Source organism: Mesoplodon mirus (genome assembly GCF_964341445.2).
Source record: "Mesoplodon mirus genome assembly, chromosome: 5".
NCBI lineage: Eukaryota > Metazoa > Chordata > Mammalia > Artiodactyla > Ziphiidae > Mesoplodon > Mesoplodon mirus.
Window position 1 is genome coordinate 1,589,228 of NC_138980.1, and position 20,990 is coordinate 1,610,217.

At 53.9% G+C, this 20,990-nt stretch overlaps 1 protein-coding gene across 1 annotated transcript in view; it reads left to right on the forward strand.

Moving 5' to 3' along the window:
* The first annotated feature begins 329 nt into the window (after window positions 1-329).
* ADAMTS2 (ADAM metallopeptidase with thrombospondin type 1 motif 2) overlaps window positions 330-20,990 on the forward strand; it is a 231,201-nt gene continuing 210,540 nt past the window's right edge. The window contains exons 1-2 of the mRNA XM_082621776.1: window positions 330-617; window positions 1,623-2,017. Of these exons, the coding sequence (XP_082477902.1) occupies window positions 491-617; window positions 1,623-2,017 (522 nt within the window). The 5' untranslated portion in view covers window positions 330-490. The remainder of the gene's footprint in view (window positions 618-1,622; window positions 2,018-20,990) is intronic.

A 20,990-nucleotide genomic window follows, 5' to 3' on the forward strand; every position in this document is an offset into this window, starting at 1 on the left:
GCTTTAGCTCCTCCGAGGTTTCGCGCCACGAGTGCGCGGGGCGCCGCAGAGGGTGGCCAGCAGCGGGGCTCTCCCGACCCGGCCCGCGGCGTTTTTACGCCGCCGCCTCGGGGTGTCTCTGCCTTGCTACGAGCCGGGAACCGCGGCGGCGACGGCGCGAGGAGGGGAGCGGGCGGTGGCGGCGGTGGCGGCGGCGGCAGCCGCGCCAAGAAGCGCCGGGTCACCGCAGGCTGAGGCGCCCGCCGTCCCCGCCCTCCCCCTAGCTCGCCTTCTCCCTCCCTCCCGCCTCCCTCGCTCTCTCGCTCCTTCCCTCTCCCCGCCTCCCTCCGCTCTCCCCCGCCCTCCTCTCCGCGCCTCGCCTCCTCCGCCCCGCGCCCTGCGGTGCTGCAGCTGCGGGCGGCTCCAGCTGCCCCCAGATGTGGGCTGGGCGGCGCGCGGGGAACTTTCGCGCCGGCTGCGAGTGCGGGGCCCCGGCTGCGGTCCGGCTGCCATGGATCCGCCGGCGGGAGCCGCTCGCCGCCTGCTCTGCCCCGCGCTGCTGCTGCTGCTACTGCTGCCGGTCCTGCTACCGCCGCTCTCCGCGGACGCCCGGCTCGCCGCCGCCGCCGACCCCCCAGGTAGGTGCGGCGCGGCCCTCACGCCTCGCGACCCCAGTCGGCCGGGCTCCTCCCCGCCCCGCGTGCCCCACCGCCCCCTCCCCAGGCGTCGTCCAGCCTGACTTGGGCAAACTCCGCGCGCCCCGCCCGGGGCCAAGTTGGCCAACTTCGGGGCCGGGTTGGTCGCGCAGGGGGCGCCCTGCGGCGCACCTGGGCGTCTCGGGCTGCGGGGAGCCTCGGAGCGCTCGCGGCTCCGGGGACGCGGAGCGTGGAGACGGAGGGCCGGGAAAGCCCCGCGGCGGAGAGCGCAGCGCCAGCCCCAGCGTGTCCGGGGGAGCCAGGGCGAGGCGGCGCCCCGGCTCGCGTCCGGGGACGCTCGGGAGGAGTCGGGTGCGGAGCGCGCCGCCTTGGGCCCCGAGGATTGGTTGGGGCGACCCGGAGGGGATCCTCGAAGACCTGAGGGACCCTCCTTCACCCTCCCTGCCCTCGGGCACGCGGGGAGGGAGGCCGGCAGCGGGCTAACCCGGAGGACAGGCCGCCAGTGCCCGGGGGAGCCGAGTCCCCGCCGCTCCGGAGGCGAGCGGTGAGGGCAGTCGGGCGGCGGGGACTGCTGAGGGGTAGAGGCACACGGGCAGGGGGCCAGCCGGTAATGGCTTCGGAGCAGCCCCACGTACTGCCGAGGACGGTAGGTTCAAGGGGCGGAGGATGCTCTGACCGGGCCGTCCCCTGGGGAGCTGCGAGGAGCCGCGGAGCCCCAACCCGGAACGGGGCAGGGTGCAGAGCTCTTGGCTGGGAGGATTCCAGAGGGGGTCGGCCCGGGGTCGCCGGAGGTCGGGAGTGGCGGCCCTGTTAACGCCCCTTCCCGGTTGGAAGAAGGCCGGGGAGGTGCAGGCTAGTTTCTGGGGGTTGCCTAGCGGAATGCCCTTCCCTTCGCAGTAGGGGAGGGGTTTGTGAGGATGCTGGACTCGGTCGCGGGGCCCTGGGGTTCCCAGGTCTCGACTGGTCTAACGTCCCTTCCCATTGCAGGCTGGCCCCAGGGGCACGGAGCGGAGCGCATCCTGGCGGTGCCGGTGCGCACTGACGCTCAGGGCCTCTTGGTGTCCCACGTGGTGTCGGCGGCGACGGCGCAGGCTGGGGTACGGGCCCGCAGGGCCGCCCCTGTCCAGATCCCGGGTTTCTCTGGAGACAGCGAGGAGGATCCTGGCGGCCGCCTCTTCTACAATGTCACGGTCTTCGGCCGAGACCTGCACCTGCGGCTGCGGCCCAATGCCCGCCTCGTGGCGCCCGGGGCCACGGTGGAGTGGCAGGGCGAGTCGGGTGCCACTCGCGTGGAGCCCCTGCTTGGGACCTGCCTCTACGTCGGAGACGTGGCCGGCCTGGCTGAAGCCTCCTCTGTGGCGCTCAGCAACTGCGACGGGCTGGTGAGTACGCACTTCTCTCCTTTCCGTCCATTGCCCTCTCCTGGGCTTTGGAAGCTGTTTATCTGGGAGCCCCCTGGGAGGGCAAGGCCTGTACTGAGGACCTTCTCTGCACCCCTGTGCTTAGGGACCACTGGGTACAGACTGAAGAGGTTGGCTGTAAGGCAAGTTGTTTCGATTGGACAGAGAGGGTGATTTATGCAGGGGGAAGGCCACATTTCCAAAGCACTTATCAAGTAGCAGAGTGTGGTCTCCCTTATGCCTGCAGGCACAGGTCTTCATCTTGCATCCAGGGGTGTGTGTATCTCTGTGGGTGCGTGCATCTGCACATGTGCTTTGGAATGGGTACTAGTATCTGAGTACCTGTGTACTTGTGTGAACATGTGAATGTGCCATTGTGTCTTGTCCATGTGTGTATCTGCAGGTTGCTGTTCACTTGTGTGTCCGTGTGTGTGGAGTGTGTTGCTGTGCATTGCGGCATGTGTGATATCTGTGTGGGGGCATGTGTGCTGGCAGTTGGTCTTCTCGTTTCTGTGTGTGCAAGTGGCGCCAGCCTAGGGAGCAGGCAGTGCTGCTGAAATACCCAGTTACCCCTCTGCCCCCTGTCTGACCGGGAACCACTGATTTTTATCCTGTGCTTTCCCGTTGGACTTCAGCTGGTTATTTGAAAAGTTGGTTTTCTCTCTCTATTTTGAGCCAAGGGGAGCATTTGGAAATGCAGGCTCTGGTGCCCATGGGCAACCCCTGAAGGACAGGAGAGGCTGGGGAGTGGGTCCCTTTTGGGACTGCCTGGGCCACTCAGTGTGACCAGAGCCTTGGGAAGTTCTCCTGCTTCTGAGGGCCTAGGGGGACCAATGGCCTGGCATAAGGGGTCCTCGGAGGAAGCCTGGATCCATGCTCAGGGAGGAGGCTGACGTTGGCGGTGCTCCGTCCAGCCACCCTGAGGCCTGGCACGTGGCAAAAGCCACTGCAGTTTTCTATTTTGGATTGGGTGTGTGGTGGTCAGGCTGGCTGTGCTGGCCAGACATCTGAAGCCACCCACCATGGGTTCCGCTCTAATTGCTGCTCAGGGGACTCCTACTCTGAGCAAGTGGCCTCTCTTCCAGTCCTGCTGGCCCCCAAGCCCCCTGTCCTCCGTCTCGCCCTGCAGGCTGCAGAGCCAGCAATTACACAGAGCCCCACAACCGCTGGCGTTCTTTTTATGGAGACACAGGAAATGTCACTTGTTGCTTCGGAAAATCACTGCCTTTGGCTGGATTTAGTTAGAACCTGGGTGTACTGCAAACAACTATAAATGTCCTTGGAGGAGCTGGGTTAACACGATGCAGCCCTTTATATCCTAGCTGCCTCTGAGGCTGCCCTGGACCTCATATGTGTGTCTCATTTTACACTGGCGGTGAATTTCCTAAATAAAAGGAAATTGGTGCTGGGGGCTCGGGGGGTGGCCTGGGCTGGGGTGGGGAAGTTGACATGGAGGTAGTCTGTTGCTGGGCCAACCCCTGTGTGCTAAGTAATACCTGATGGAGAGCATTTCAGGGAGGCTTTGTACATGCATCATTCATTCTGTGATTTGTTTGTTCAGCCAGCACCTCCAAGCGCCATTGTCCACTGTGCTGGTCAGAGATGTAGCTGGCCTGGTGCCCACCTGGGGCACACATGCTCAACTGATGGGCTGGGGCCCACTCTGGTCAGGGCTTGGAAAGCGTGCTCCTGGCGGCTATTTGAAGAATGAGTTGCCGGGGACAAAGGCACATAGAGAAGAGCATATGCAGAGAAGTACCAGGTGTGTATCGGCTGGGTCAGAACAGGAGCAGTGAGATGTCACATGTACTGGACACACACCGGCAGAAGTGCAAGACACAGCTGGAGAGGAGACAGGAGTTGGAAGAGGGACTGGCGTCTGCCTGAGTGGCCTTGAATGTTGTCAGTGAAAACTGGCCTTGAGATAGTAGGGCAGCATCATTAGTTCTTCTCTTTTTCCTTCTTTCTTTTTCGTGTGTGCGTGTGTCTGTTCTGATCTTATACCACTTAATTCCTTAGCCCGTTAAGTCCCTCTGTTGCATCAGTGATAGGCCCACTTGCTAAGGGCCCGGGGTTTAAACGTCATGTTTCTGGTCCACAGAGACCCTGTGGGGGAGGATTCTTCATCGCTGGTTTACAGATGGGCAGCTGAGGTTCTGGGAGGTTGAGTGACTTGCCCAAGGCCACGCAGCCTGTGGTGGCGGGAGTCTGGCCTGGTTCTCTCCAGCCCCTTCTGCCATGGTGCTCCCAAGTCTGGGTGGGTAGAAGCCCCTGAGGTGTAGTAATAGAAGCTGCACTCCCTAGGCACTCCCTCTCAAGAGTCCTTACAAGGCTACATGCATCTCATCCTCCCAGCAGCCATGCCACACAGTACCCCTTCCTCTGCAGCCCTGCTATTCCTTCATAGATAGTGAAACACACTGAAGCAGGTGTGTCAGGCTGCAGTGTGTGCAGATCCCCAAGGATCTTGTTAAAATGCAGATTCTGAGTCAGTATGTCTGGGGTGGCGTTCAAGGTTCTGCATTTTTTTTTTTTTTTTTGCTGTACGCGGGCCTCTCACTGCTGTGGCCTCTCCCGTTGCGGAGCACAGGCTCCGGACACACAGGCTCCGCGGCCATGGCTCGCGGGCCCAGCCGCTCCGCGGCATGTGGGATCTTCCGGGATCGGGGCACGAACCCGTGTCCCCTGCATCGGCAGGCGGACTCTCAACCACTGCGCCACCAGGGAAGCCCTGCATTTTTTAATAAGCTGCCAGGCTCGTGCTCCTGGGCTTCGGGACTGCCCTTTGAGAAGCAAAGCGCTACACCCCCACTGCTGCAAGGGAGTACTACAGGATTACACCGCAAGTTTCCCTGAGCAAATGCGGTTCAGTGGACAACTGGTGTGGGAAATGCTGCACCTTTGCTTTCAGCCTGGGAGATTTAAGGAGGCTCACTGGGTTCTCTGAGAAGTTCTGTAATAAAGAAACTTCTTGAACTCCGTGTAATGCAGTACTTCCCATGCAGATGGGACCATCAACAGCTTCTTTGCAGAACATGTGGAACTAGCCTCCCTGGAAGACGTGTGGAGAGACCATGGAGCAGGGTCACAGCAGGCAGCTGTGGTCTTACAGCTTAAGTTTAGATGCTTAGGTGGGACAAGCCTCCCCCAAGAGCCATAGGCCCTTTCAGGCCTATCGTCCTGCTCCTGGCCTGGGACACACATTTGCTCATATACTTGCTTGGTCCCCAATTTTTTTCTCTGCCTTAAAGGAAGGCAGTAGTAGCTTTGTTTTCTGTGGACCGGAGTCTCCTAGTCTATTCAGCACGAGGGGATTCTTACGGTCAGCATCCTTTCAGTCACAAGCGAAGGAAAACTCAAGTCAAATTAGTTTAAACAGAAATGGGCAGTTAGCAGCTCACATGATGGTCAGTCTTTAGGCATGGGTGGATCCAGGTGCTCCTGTCATTAGGACTCTTGCTGTCTCTTGCCTCTGCCTTCTTATGTGTTGGCTTTGTTCTCAGGTGGAGTCCTTCTGTGGTAAGTCAAGGGGCCCCACCGGTGCTGGCTGACATCTTTTTCTGATAATTCCAGCTGAGTCCTGGGTAGCACTCTCTTCAGGCTGGGGCCAGATGCTCCCATGAGAATCAGGACATGAGGTTTGCAGAACCCCGTGGATGGAGGGCGCAAGGGGTGCTGCTCCCTGTAATGATATGAGGTTGGAACCTGGGTGTGCCAAGGTGAAAATTCTACTAGAGTCAGGTAGAGGTACAGACTCAGGAAATGCCACATGCTCCATAAGACATACCATATACTTTATTTCCAGAGAGGTTGGTAGGTGTAGTTTCCAGGTCCTTTTACGGTCACTAGACAGGTATTGTTCATCATATTTACAGGGAAAGGTTAACATTTGCCTTTTCACAATGCGTGAGAAGGTAATGCTTAACAAAGGATTCTTGTATATCTCATTGCTATGGAAGAGTTTTCTAGTACCTCTCAGGCCACATGATAGGTGTACTAATTTCACATCATTCTTACATGCTCATTAAAAACCCAGTGAGAAGCCTGTTGACATAAAAAGTAATAACGGAATGTCACAGTTCACTGTGCCCTTATTATGTGCCAGGCTTTCTTCTGAGCACCTTATGCTGTATCACCTTGGTTAATCCTCACAACACCCTATGGTGTATGCTGATATTATCCCCATTTTACAGATGAATAAACCGAGATAGCTTACTTCAAGCTTTGCAGTCTGTACTTAAACACATGTGTCTTTGGTTCCAAGCCCAGCTCACTACATGTTATTGCGTTCTTTTGCACACCAACAAAAAGAATAAAAATGAAGAAATGCATTTCTTTAAAACATTCCTAGTCAACTCCTGGAGACCTTCTCAGTCAGCGGCATTGACTGTTGCCAGTGTCAGTGAGTGGGCGCTGAGAGCAGGTCTGGTGGCCAAGTGGCTTGGTGACTTGGCGCTGACTTGCTCTGGGCTGCAGCTCCTTTCAGGTGGCCTGAGTCCTCATGGCTAGGTGATGGCAGTGGGGACTCCAGTAGGATGGAAGCACCCTGCCATACCTCTGTCTCCCTCACGCAGTGCAGCTCAGGGGACCTCTCTGGCCTGGTGTTTCTGGTTGGCAAGGCCATTGGTGGAAGCGTCCATGGGCTGGGCAGTGACTCTGTGAGGCAGGCTCAAGGGCTGCTGCCTTGTGGGCTGGCGCTCCTCTGCTGGGCTGCCATCCTGGCCAGGCATCTGCTCTGTATAGTCTTGATGGGCATTAAAAGTCACTAAGGGCCACAGAGAGAAGTCATTTCCTGGCCTAAGGGACTGAATTAATTGAGTTTCATTTTTCCTAAAAAGGCTGCTGTCTTTTAGGCCACACACTGGGCTCCAGCTGGTTCAGGTGCTGGAATGCAGAGGGCAGGTGCAGGAGGCTTGGGCTGCAGGGTTGGGGGTGAAAGGTGTGTGGGACTTGCAACTGCCCTTTGTAGGGTCTTCCTACCTTTCACCTTGCCTTGGCACTGCCTGGAGGGCAATGAGAAGGTCTCAGGAACACCAAAGAGGGGCTGCGGGAACGTCCGGGTTCCCTGGGTGTTGGGGCTGCTCAGGTCAGAGGAGCAGAGGTATCTGCTTGGCCCCTCTTCTTGGCCATCTACACAGCTGCCCAGGGTGGTCGCAGCCTCCTCCATGGCTTATTATTCTCCTTGTTGTTTAAGACTCAGTTCAGTTTAATTGGCAGAAAACCAACTTGGATGAAACGAACAAGGGATGTCATGGGCCCAGTTATCCTTGGGGTCCTGAGGAGTTCCAGCTTCAGGCATGGCTGGATCTAGTGGATTCAGGGCTGCTTTTAGAACACGCTTTCTGCCTTTCAGCTCTGTCAGTGTCTGTGTTCATCTCAGGATGGCTCTCCCCATGTGGGGTCCACCAGCAGCTCCTGGCTTAACTTGTCTTCCATGGTAGCAATCTCTTGGAAATGGAGAGCATTCCTTTTTGGATGGTTCTTGCTAGAGTCCTGGGGAGGGTTCTGTTGGGTCCTACTTAGGGTATAGGCCCACCTTTAAATCAATCACTGTGATGTGGGCCTGGCCAGAGTCTCTTGCCCCTCTTTGGGGTTCAGAGTGAGGGTCAGATCCCCAAACTCTGGAATGGATTGGGGTTTTATCATAAAAGCAAGAGGAAGGACCAATGTGCTGGGCTGCCACTCTCCACCCAGACTTCAGGCCCTGCATCTGGCCCGAATCTCTTTCTGTGCTCCAGACTTGCCTGCCCAGCTGCCTTGGGGGCTCTTTCCCTGAGTGACCCCATGCTTCTGAAATGGAACACAGGTCTCTCTACTCTCTTCCAGACCTCACCCTTCACTTGGGCAGGAATCCCAGGATCGCCCTTCCCCTCCCACTCCATGACCGCCACATCCAGCCAGTCATCATCTTAGACATCTCCGAACTTCATCCCAGTTCCCATCTTTCCACCACACTTAACTCCGAGCCCCGACTTTTGCCCGTGTGATCCTTAGCCACCCCATACTGGAGCAACTCTTTCCCACCACAGCTGCCAGACTGATTTTTGTAAACCACACATTCAATCATGTCACTCCTTTGCTTAAGACCTTTCTTAAGTGGTGGTCTTAGTGGTTCTTACTGCCCTTAAAAAAAATCCAAACTCAGAAAAATAATTCAAACCCACTGGCCTGGCGTACAAGGCCTCCCATGGCCTGACCCAGTAGCCTTCAGCCGTGTCTGTCACTGTGTCCCGCCTCATGCCTGTGCTCCAGTCACATCAAGCTCTCAGTTTCTCCACCACTGGACACTCCCATCCTAGGGTCTTTGCACAGGCTGTGCCCTCGCCTGGACCACTCTTATCCCTCCCTCTTTACCTGGCTCACTCTGTAGGTCTCATCTAAATGACACTTCATCCAGGAAGCTGTCCTGGACATTCACATGCCACGTTGGACCTCATGCTTCTTTGGTAACTTGTACTATGGGCAACTTGTACCTGGGCCCACAGGGCCCAGCTGCACCTGGGTGGAGCTCAGCTAGGGGCCATGAAATGAGTGTGCCTGGGGAGAGGGGGCTGGGAGCCTGTGAAGTTCCTTGCCCCCTAAGACCCTGTGCCCCATGCCCAGGGATGGCCCACCTCTCCTTGTATGCTTTGCTGCAGACCCCAGGATGTCCACACGCAGTGAGGTAGGCCCCCTTGGGGAGTGGCCAAAAGCTCTGCTTCCTTTCCCGCAGGAAAGCAGTTGTGCACACGTGTGGTTTTGCACAGTTTTCTTGCCCCCACCTTGGGGTTCATGAAACGTGAGTTCAAAACCCATGGTCCAAATGAAACTAAGTAAGGAGGGAAGCCCCTCTGGGGCTGTTTGGAGGAGGGTTGGAGGCGGTGAAGAGACCTTGGACTGGGCTCTGGCAGGTCATCATGCAATTCTGGGCAAATGCTCCCACCATGAGCCTCGGTTTGTCCAGTGACAAGTGGGGCTGGATCAATGATTTCTGAGACCCTTCTAGGGCAACTCTGGGTTTCTTAGGGGCCAGATGGGGACCAGTTGAGGGGATCGGGCTGATGGAGAGGTGGGGACCCTGGCTAGTCTATGCCCTGCCTCCCTTGATAGATTGTTGGCCCTCAGGAGCATGGGCTCCTTGCTGCCGGACCTACGGATGTTTCTTCAGAGAAGCTGCATTTCTGAGTCTGTTGATATCACGTGGGCAAATGAATCCAGTGTGAATCCAGTGAGCTCTGAGGTCCCCTGACCGGGCCTCCAGAGGCATATGTGGAAATGTTGAGAGCTATGCTGGCAGCAGGATCATTAGATGGGCCTAGGCTCCCTGCAGGCAAGGGCTGTCTTCGAGAACTTGCTGAGAACCCAGCCTTACTTCATCACAGCTACCCCATGCCCTCTTCTGGGGCATCCACAACCTCCTGTCTGGCCTCCTCACCACTTCTCACTGAGTGCCATTTGGTGGGAGGGAAGCGGCTTCCCAGGGGCTCTTCCCTGCTGGGACTGGGGAGGGATGTGCACTGACCTGTGGCTGCCGTGGTGGAGGCTGGCTTGTCAGGGGTTTGTGCTAGGGATGGCAGAGCAGCAGCCCACGGCCCTTGCCCACCTCATGGTGGCCCCTCAGAATGGTGTAGGCATGTCTGTGGTCTGAAACCCAGACTCAGAAGGCTTCAGCAAATATGGCATCTGAAGGCACTTACAGTTGTCCAAACCTTAGAGACAGCGGGTAGAGTGGAGGTTGTCAGGGGCTGAAGGAAGGAGATGGGGCGTTGTTGTTTCGTGGGTACAGAACTTCAGTTTTACAAGAAGGAAAGAGTTCTGGTGATGGATGGTGGTGATCGTTCCACAACATCATGAATATATTTAATACCACTGAATTGTACACTTAAAAGTGGTTAAGATGGTAAATTTTATGTTATACGTTTTTTATTTTATTTTTAATATTTATTTATTTGGTTGTGCCGGGTCTTAGTTGCGGCTCGTGGGCTCCTTAGTTGTGGCTCACTGGCTCCTCAGTTGTAGTACGTGACTCCTTAGTTGTGGCATGCAAACTCTTAGTTGCGAAATGCCTGTGGGATCTAGTTCCCTGACCAGGGATTGAACCCAGGCCCCCTGCATTGGAAGCGCAGAGTCTTATCCACTGCACCACCAGGGAAGTCCCTGTTATATGTATTTTACCACACACACACAAAAGGCATCTGAGGACTGGTGGGATTGGGCAGGTAATTCAGGGGTGGAGCGGTGCCCCTGCTCGCCCAGCTCCCTCTCCCCAGTGTGACTCTGTTCCTTGGTGGACCATTGGCTGTAGTTGTACCCACACCCCTCACATCCCCCAGGTATATCCAGGTGCAAAAGGGAAACAGACTACTTTTTGGAGGTTCCTGCCACAGTTCTGACTTCACTCTGAATGGACAGGCTTAGGTCATGGGACCTTTCCATAGCCAATCACTGTGGCCCAGCAATGCATAGTGCAGGAGCATAGTGAAGCCTGACTAGACCCCTCATGAGGGCCAGCATAGTTGGTCCCCGATCTCTGAGCCTCAGCCCAAGGACGTCAGCTCTTTCTGGACCATCTTCTGTCACATTGCCAACCCTGCCCTGACTCCACTGCCTGGTTGTGTGTTTATGGCATTGGTTCCCGAGTGTAAGGATGCTGCTCCTTCGGGTGTTGGCAGGTTTCAGGTTTCCCCTGCCTGATGGCCAGCCTTGACTGCCCATCCCCCCATATCCCCAGCACTTCGTGAGTGAGGAGTGACCCAGCCTCAGCTGGGAGGCGGGGGAAGGCTGGGTCTTCACCCAGGCCTGCTGTGAGGACCACAAACGCCACAGCCTGTGTGAGTAGAGAAGTCATCGAAGGGCTCATCTGCTCTGAGCCACAGGGGTGCCCCCCGCCCATGGCCTGGTGTGTCCACTCAGCATAGAGGATGGCTTTGCTGTGTGGTGGCCTGAGCTGTGGCCTGGGCCTCCTCATTCTGGTCTCTGAGATCTGTAGGGTCAAGTATGCATGGGGCCTCTCTTGGGACCATGGGTCTGTACTGGCAGGCATATGAGTCCTTGCTTACCCCTACTGCCCTCCTGCACTCGGGCAGGCTGGGGGGTTTTGTGTTGCTGCCAGAACACAGCAGGCTGCTGGTGTATGTGAATGTGTGGGCCTGTTCCTATACATGGGATGTGTGTGTATAGGTATGTGGAAACGTGTGCATGTGTATGCATATCTGTATGAGTATGATGTGTGTGCATGTGAGTGTGCGTGGGTATCTGTGCGTGTGCCTGTGTGCATTTAAGTAAGCCTGTGTGCGAGTGTGTGTATTCAAGTGTGAGTGTGCATGTGTGGTCATGTATGTTCTTGGCAGGGGTTTCCTGCAGGGGAGGGGACTGAGGTGGGATGGAGGTACTTAGCGGACGACTCCAGCCCCCTGAATCTTGGTGCCGCCTTGAGCCCCGCCTCCCCACAGTGGCAGGCATTCTGGAATGGGAGGGCCCAGGTAGGAGCCTCTCGCTCTGCTGCGTATGTTTCATATTAAATGTCAGCTGTCCTCTGGGTCTGCTGTGCTGCCATTAATGTGGAGCAGTTACTACTGAGCCTGGAGCCGACTCCTCAGGCTGGTCCGTGAACTTCAGTTCCACTGCATGTCTACTCCAGGGCCTGTGGAGCGGGGCACGCAGCTTCTGCTCCGAGGCAGAGGAAACCCTAGCATCTAGGACCAAGGCTCAGGCAGGCTCTGCACTGCCCTACCCTGCCCTTTACATTTCACTGTTCACCCTGGTGAGCAGTGGACTTCGTGTGGGCTGGAGGCTGCCATGTCACGTGGTCAGCTTTGCCCTGCGCAGATGGGCAGCCTGGACGAGGGCCACAAACACTGCCAAACATCGGTTCCTTGGATTGCCCAGCTCACTGGGCTTTGGAAGGGTGGGTGCACTTAGCCCAGGCCCCGGGTTTGGGAAGTGTTGGCCGTTTCTGTGTTTCATTGCATCTAAGGTGCCATCAATTATAGGGCGCCACAAGAAAGAGGGGACACTCCCAACTAAAGCACACCACTGCACTTTAACCGTAGTCCCATGAGGTGTAGGCACCAGCCACCCCGCCTCTAGTTGCTCTGAGTGGTGGGCTGTTTTTCCTGGCTGCTCACTTTGCTTACTTAGTGTGTGACTGGCTTCGTCCACTTCTGGGTGTGTCTCTTCCTCTCTTTGGTAAAGGAATGAGGTTACAGTCCTTCCTCCAGGGACATTTCTCACGGATGCTAAAGCTACACACTCTGTCGTCTCCGTGCCTTTCTGCACACGCTGTAATTTTTTACATCACAGTGTGATTTCTTGAAGACATTTTGGGTGGGAAGGGTCTCAACACAAGAAATGTTGACCCTACAAGTAACTCAAGCGAAGTAATGGCGGTACGAAACACCGTGGCAGAGGTGGTGTGTGCCAGGCAATGCCAGCCACCCCATGGTTGCTGCCAGCTGCTGGCAGTGATAAGACCCATTGATTTCATCCTGAGTTTAGATGTGGTAAGTGTGAAAAATGGGTGTCTTAGAGTCCCAGACACATAGTTTTATTATTATGATGATGTTACAAGTGATTTTAGGGTAGAGCCGGCATGTAATTCCCATGCTGGGGAAGCAGGGCAGCGGCAGAGACTGGGCTGTTCAGACTGGAGGGACGAGCCCTTGCCAGCTCTGTGAGCAGAACATTCACAGATTTATCTTTGAGGGACTTCCCTGGTGGGACGTGGGTTCGATCCCTGGTCGGGGAACTAAGATCCCACATGCCGCGGGGCAAGTAAACCCGCGCGCCACAAGGAGGATCCCGCGTGCCGCAACAAGGATCCCACGTGCCGCAACTAACACACGGCACAGCCAAACAATAACAACGACAACAAAAAAAGATTCATCTTCGAACCTGGATATGTCTCCTTTGAAAACAGGGATTGGAACCACATGGCAAATAAGGTGTATTTATGTTCCATGCAAGGTATGTCTAAGGCTCAGCGGTGGCCAGTCTGATTGACGCAGAGCTTCTGGAGGTATGATAGAAACTGGCTCAAGAGCTGTGAGTATGTATAATTTTTTAAATGAATTATGCCACATACTGTCTCCAGTCAGTTGCAAATGAAACCTCAGGTCTGATATCACAGATAAATCCTCTTCTTGTACCAGTACTGAATTCTGTTCATTATAAGAGCTTTAAAGCTCTAATATCTAAAGTACTGGCTACTTGACAGCTGTGCTGTTCACTTCTATGGTAGCTACAAGCCACTTGAGGCTGTTGGCTATTTGAGATGTGGCTGGTCTGAACCGAGAGGTGCTCTTGAGTGTAAAATATACTCCAGAATTCAAAGACTTAGTACCCAAAAAAAGAATAAATACAATATCTAACTGATAAATTTTAAGTATTGATTACAGGTTAAAATGATAATAGGTTGGATGTATTGGGTTAAGTAAAATATATTGCTGAAATTAATTTCACCTTTTTTTTTTAAACATGGCTACATGCGACATTCGTATTACATTTCTGTTGGATAGTGCTGCTTTGAAACATCTGGCTGGATACTCCCCATTTCGCTGTTATTCTTTTGCAAAATTTTCTTGGCTGGTCACATCTGTTTATTGTTTCAATTGAATTTTAGAACCGTTTTGTCAGGTTAGAAAAATCCCTTGTGAATTTGATTGACATTAAATTAAACTTAGAAACCAATTAAAGGAGGAATGGACAAAATTTGTAGTATTTACCAGGAACATGGTGTGTTTTTCGATCGATTTAATTCTGCTTTGAGGTTGCTTAATAAAGTATTACACATTTTTTATATGGGTCACCTATTGTTTTAAATCACGGCCATTTCAAGGATTTTTTTCTTTTTGCCATTGTGAATTGAATCATTTCCATCTATCGCTGGTATACAGGATGGCTATTGATTTTTATATAATTATCTTTTATCAGGATGCTTGATTGAACTCAGTAATTTTTTTGTTTTGAACTCATTAATTCTAATACATCTTTGTGAATTCCCTTGGGTTTTCTGTGTATACAGTTGTACTATCTGTAGACTATGGTAATTCTGGAGGCTCATTTTCAATCTGTGCCATCTAGAACCTTTGGAGTAACGTTAAGTAACAGCAGTGGCTTTGCGTATCCCTTTCTGCTCCTGACTCTGATGGGGACGCCCCTGGCGTTTCTCTGCTTGCTCGTGGACTAAGATGGATTTCATGCGAAGGCAGTATCCTTTGAATTTTAGTTTTCATCAGCAAAGGAGCTGAAATCTAGATAAAATATGTCTAACCCTCACACTGCCACCACCCTCCTTAAAGGCTAAAGGCATTGCAGTTCCCAGGGGCTGTGTCTCCTGCTGTCCTGGACCTCAGAGCTGCTGCCAGGTCTCCTCAGTTGCAAGCTTGCTGGCCCAGAATACAAGCCAGCCCCTGTGTACAGCTGTCAGCCACTCACAGGAAGCGTCTGTGGGGTGCGAGGAGCTTTGTCGAGGAAGGTGGAGGAGGCTGCACCGCCCAGCCGTTCAGGTGGTTCCCTGTAGAACAGGGACTGGTTCTTAGAAAGCCCATCTGTGGGGGAATTGTCATTTTGACGGCAGCTTCCCTTCCTCTCAGCGATGTCTCTCCCATCCTCCAATTTCTCTGGGGCAAGCCTCCTGGCTCCTCCTCTCCTGAGTCTCACAGAAGACTTTGTCCCCCTTTCTGAGTCACTGGTACCTGCTGACCCAGGCCCCCTACGTCCCACTGTTACCTTTATTCCCACATGCTTCTAGAAGGTCTTTTTCCAAAGACTGTTGCCCCCTAGAGGAAATCTGTGGCCTGTAAAAATAAATTTGTTTTCCATCATGTTATCTGTCTGCCCACAGACAGGCATGGGTTTTGGGCAGCTTTGAACAATGCCTGTGCCTAGGTCTCACCCTGAGAGATTCTGACTCATCAGACCTGGGCAGGACCTGGGGGTCAGGAGGTGTGAGGTTGGGCAGAACCAGGTTCGGGACCCTGCACTTCTTTTGCTGGCCTGTGACGCTCAGTTTCCCTATTTGCGATGCCACCTGCCTCGGAGGGCGTCTCTCTGTGAGGGAGTGACAGGGAATGAGGCTGGCTGGCCTCAGTCCAAAGGAATGTCCTGGGGAGATTGGGGCGAAAGGAGATGATGGCCAAGAGGGACGGCCAGGCCTCCAGGCAGCCTGGGACCAGGGGAGCTACCTTTGGGGTGGTGGCTCTTGACCCTCTCTGCCCTGGGTCCCTCACCTAGGAATTCAGAGTCTGGCAGAGGGAGGACACCCTCCCTTGCATGGCCATTCCAAAGGCTGGCTCTGCACGCTGCAGGCACGTGGAACTCAGTGGGCACTGATGCCACAGGCCCTGTCAGCAGGATAGGCACAGGGGCGTCCTCCTCCTTGAAGCCCCCCCAACCAGACCGCAGGCCCTAGGAGGCTCCCAACCTTATCCCCTCCCTTCTGCTCTCTGCACCCGCCGGCTGGCCATTAGCCACTGGCCTGAGCTCACTAGCTCCAAGCTGGAGTCTGGGCATCCGGGTGCGTGGGTCCGTCACAGCCTGGAGTGGCTTATCTGAGACCCGCATGCACAGAGCAAGGAGAGGTCCTGGCCCCGGGGCTCAGCTCAGCTGACAGAGGGCGGACCTGTGTCTCCTGAGCAGCTCCCAAACAGGGAGAGGTGGAGGGTCTGGGGGTAGAGCTGGATCCTGGCACAGAGGCCCCTGGCATCCGTTCTCTCCCTCTCTCGTCCCCGCCTCACCCCTCCCTCCCCTCCCCTCCCCTCTTGTCCCTTGCTTCCCCTCTGTCTCTTTCTCTCTCCCCCCATCCTCCCCTTCCCTCCTCACTCCCCCCTCCCCCTCCCCCCTCCTTTTCCTCCTCTCTTCTCTTCCCTCCCTTTCCACTCCCTCCCTCCCCCCCTTTGCTTTCCCTCCTCTCTCTTCTCTCTCCCCCATCCTCCCCTTCCCTCCTCACTCCCCCCTCCCCCCTCCCCCCTCCTTTTCCTCCTCTCTTCTCTTCCCTCCCTTTCCACTCCCTCCCTCCCCCCTTCCTTTCCCTCCTCTCTCTTCTCTCTCCCCCCCTTCTTTCCCAGAGTAAGGGGAGCCCCCTTCGTCACCCTGGATGACCCTTCCTGGGTGACCTTCCTGGGCAGTGGGCTCTTCATCGCTGGCCCCAGGCTGCGCCTGCATTGTCCTATTTACAGTCACCTCCTGTGATGCTCACAAGCTCCCACCGGCAACAGGCACACTCAGGGAAGGCGACATTATCCCGCCGTACTTGGAGGAAAGCAAGGCTCAGAGAGAGGGGCAGTGACCTAGCTCAGGTCACACAAAATCCAGAGCCTAGGCTCCTTCTGCTGTAGTTGGAGCTCTGGATCCAGCCCCTGTGATCCTCAGAGGTACACATCACCCCCCCACCACCATCCACACAAGCAGGGTTAATTGCTACCGGGGGAGGGCTGAGTTCTTGGTGCGCTTCCCAGCAAATGAGGTCAAGGCCTCCCTCTGCCTTGCTGGAGCAGCCCCCACTTCAGATAGTGTGGCCTGGCCTTTGGGTGCCATCTTTCCTGCCAGGGTGCCCAGGCCCTTGCTGACTGTGTCCTTACTAGGGAGGCTGGTCGGACCAAGCTGTGTTCTGCCCCAGGGCTGCCATAGAAGGTTGTGCAGGTGGTGTCCTGCACAAGGGCATCCGGGCAAGGGGACGAATGAGGCTGGCTTCTGCTCAGTGTCTGGAGTACAAGGCAGAGGGTGGCCAAAGCTGAGTGGTGGACACCAGAGGGACAGGAAGGGTGTGCCAGACATCTGCCCCCACCATCAAGGTCACTGGAGTTGCTGCATTCTTCTCTCTGAGAAGCTCCTGGGTCTGCAGGATTTGGAGTACAAGAACCAAAGCCAGGGCCAGTCGCAGGGGACTGCTCTCTGTGGATGATGGCTCTGGTGACCTAGGTGGATATTCTGGGGCTGGGCATGATGGGGGAGGGCAGATGGTAGGCTCTGTCCAGACGTCAGCTTGCCCTGCTCGGGGGCAGGGTCCTCGAAGTCCTCCCCACCCTGAAGGTGCTCCTTGGTTCCAGTGGAATGAGCTGGGCTCCTGAGTGCCGGGGTTGGGCTGCGCCCCTCACCCTGGGCATTTGCTTTGGGTTAATTATATGGGTGTGGGTATATCCTTCCTATTGTTGCCGAAACTTGTATTTCTGTGATGACTGGTGGTTGCTCTCACCAACCCCCTCCCCTCTCCCCACTCCCTCACATGCCTTTTCCTCTTCTGAAGCTGGCTGGTCCTCCTTGGGGCTAAACATTAACCCTTTGTTATCTTGGACAGATATATATTCATGAAGTTTCCTTTCTTATTTTACCTTGCTGACTTTCATTTCTTCTGGTCAACTCTGCCAGGCCCTTCCTGTTGATTTCTTCTGTTTATTTAAGCTGTAGAATATAATCAGCCTTTCAAAGAAGTGCTTCATAGGTTTTGATTTTTTTCTGATTTGAATTTTAAATATTTAACTTCTTTAATTCCAGTGAAGTGTGTTTCCTGTACTGTATAAGGTATTGGTTTTAAGTATTTATTTTTTCTAAATTGCCTCTCTGGGGTCTCAGCACCATTCATTTACTAATTCACCCTTCCTCCTGACTTTGGGGTGCATATTCCCTATCTATGAAGTTCATGGAAGTGATCTGGCTTATTTCTGGCCTTTCTGCTCTTCTTCTTGCAACGGGACTAGGGTCTTTTAATTACTTTTGCTTAACAATATGTTGTGATACCTAATAGGGCAAGTATCACCATCGTGGTGCTTTGTGACCACCTAGAGGGGTGGGATAGGGAGGGTGGGGGGGGAGGGAGACGCAAGAGGGAAGATATATGGGAACATATGTATATGTATAACTGATTCACTTTGTTATAAAGCAGAAACTAACACACCATTATAAAGCAATTATACTCCAATAAAGATGTTTAAAAAAATGGCTATTTTTGTCCATCTTTCAAATGGATTTTGGGTTTGTTTTCTTATGGGTTTAAACAATATCATAAGAGGATCTTTATCTTGGATGATATTGTATGCTTAAATTAGTGTCCAGCATACAGCAGGGCCTCAGCAAATCTTTACTGAACAAGTGAATGACATCTTCATGACGGTTAGTTTTCTCAGGGAAATAAGAACATTCATTCAAATCTTTTAAAAAATATCCCTTATTGACTACCAAGAGTTAGAATTTTATTGCCATTGTGAATAGGATCTTTTCTATTATATTTTATAGTAGGTTATTAGAGATGTCTAGGAACATTTTTAATCTAGGATACAGCAGGTGATCCTTTACTCAGAATACCTGGGACCTACTTGTTCCAGATTAATAATATTCTCAGAGTTTAGACACTTTCGTTCCCAAAGAGCCAACGGAAATAAAAACAGCATGTGAATACAAATTATATATGCATCTGCACAATTGCAGCTAAACACACGACAGCCACTGTTGACCTACCAAACTCAAGCCCCATCAGGCCTCACCGGTTCCTTCTCATTTGCTCCCAATGACTTGCATCTTCCTCTTGCGCTTCAGCAAAGTCAATCTTCCAATATCATAGTGGCACAGATGCAAAACATGGATAATCACAAAAAATCCTTTTAAAATAAATCTCTCGATTGGATGTTTCCCATGTTTGCACTTTAGATATGCAAGTTTCCATATTTATTTCGCATCTAGGCATTTTCATGAACTTCCATATTATTATGTTTGTCCTTTTTGGTGGATTAATTTTGCAGGAGAGGATTTTCTAAGTATGCAGTTATGTCTGCAATTCATAATATTTTCGCATCTTTTTCAATATTTATTCATTTTATGTCTTATTATGTTGGTTAGAGTATAAAATTGAATTTTAGTAATTTTGTGTGGGAGCCACAACCATGTCTTCAGAGCATCTGGCCTGCCGCCATCTACGGGAGAGCAGGACCAGGTCCTGCTTCTCTTTCTGCGAATGCTGCAGATGGTGGACCTAAAGTGGACAAGTCTGGGTGGAAGTGATCTCCCGTCTTCACTTACCCTTGGTGGAGCAACTTTTCTTTTCCTGGTCTGCTGCACCAAGTAGAGCTTGAGCATAGAACATGGATGTGTGGTGGTTTTGGGGGGGATGAGTAGCAGTGACTGGTGGGCCCCCATTAGGCCCGCCGTTAGGTCAGGGAGTCTCTCTCAGCCCAGTGTGGCCTGTTAGGTGTCCCCTACAGCCAAGGAGCTGTGCACCCGGGCAGGATTGTTTGCAGGGCTGGCAGGAAAATGACTGCCTTTGAAAGACTGTCCTGAGTTTCAGCTGGGGAAGTGGTTCAGTGAGACACTTTCAGGAGAGGGCTGGCAGGTAGATCCAGATGGATAACCTGAAACTCTGAAGGGAATGAATGAATCTGAACTTTGAAACCCCGTTTTGAGTCCCTGCCTTGCCCCTTAGCAGTGTAATAATTTCTGAACTTCAGTGTTCTCATCGTGCAGGGCGGAGTTTGCAAACTGGCGGGCTGTGTGCCATGTCCACCCACAGATGAGTTTTGTTTGGCCTTCCCACTGTTTGACAAATTTCTCACAGAGCTCCAGATTTCCAGTTTCTCTGGAGGACCTGGGAGAGCTGTTAGGCCTGTATTCCAGAGGGGCTGGAACTGAGCAGGGCCAGAGCCCTCCAGAGGGATCTCACAGCCTCAGCACCACGCTCTCTGCTGCCCACTCTGGTCACCCCCCTCCCCCCACCCCCGCCTCAGTCACCTTCATTTCCTGCGTGGGCCCTGGTGGGTGACGGAGGGGTTCTGCGGCTGGTCGTCTCTTCCTCCCACCTCTGTCTCAGGATTTCGGTTTACGGACCATTGTCTCTGTGTGAGGCCCGGTGCGCTAGTCAGATGCGGTCCCACCCCATGTTTGATTCTGGCTCCCTCACTCGCAGAGCCTCCTATTTCTCATCTGTGAAAGGTAAATTTGATGTCAGCAAACAGTCTGGTGGGTTACTATGAGGATTCAGTGAAGTGAGGCCCACGGCTGGCACTTAGTAGCGAATGGCCCTTGTTACTACGAGGTAGTATTTTCCTTATGGTGCTGTTAGGAGGAACCAAAGTGTGAAAGTACTTGGAGATGTACTTGGAAGTGCAGTGCAGATATTCATCACTTCTGAGTGCTCCGTGGGCTGGGCTTGGGCTGGGTGGGTGGAGTGCGGAGGCAGGGTTGGGGGCCGGCAGGCCCCTGGGTAGGATGCTCTCCCCGCCCCAGGCCATAACCAGCCTGGGACATGTTGCCAGATGAGGCCGTGACTATTCTGAAATGGAATTCCTGGGTTAGAATAAGGAGAACAGATGTTTACTGGACGAGGCCAAGAGCCGCTGACATCACTGAGAGCCCGTCAGGACACAGACTGCAGCCCAGTGTCCTCCATGTCTTCCTGCCGACACAGCATTCCTGGGGCAGCTGCCAGGGCTGGGGGTGGAGACACACACACACACACACACACACACACACACACACACGCACCATTTCTTCCACCAAATCCTCCCCACCTGAATACAATTAGCCAGGATGTGGGAAAGATTTCCAGCCTGGAAGGAGAGAAGAGTGTCTTGTTGGCAGGCAGGCTGGGGAGGGGAAATGCAGGGCAGGTTGGTGAGTGGACTCTGTAAGATGGAGGAGCAGGTTTTGGGGGTGAAAAGCTGTCTGGAGCCACTGGCCAGGGAAGGGGGGCACATGTCCTTTCCTCCCACCATCCCCTGAGGGGGAGAGCTGAGCCGTTGCTCCTGTGCTTTCACCAACACCTATGTAGCTGGTGCTGCCGCCCTGTCCCTTCCAGAAGGCCATCCCCAGGTCCAGACTTTTCTGCAAGTACAGAAAACCCAGTGTGAACCAACTCAGGCCAGACGGGGATGCTCAGGCCTTCTGCCCTGTTTCAGCTCCACTTCCCTCCTCCTTGGCTTGGCCTCAGCAGGCTCTCCCCAGAAAGGGGCCGCAGGCTCACCTGGTACCAACTGCCAGCCCAGCAGAAAGA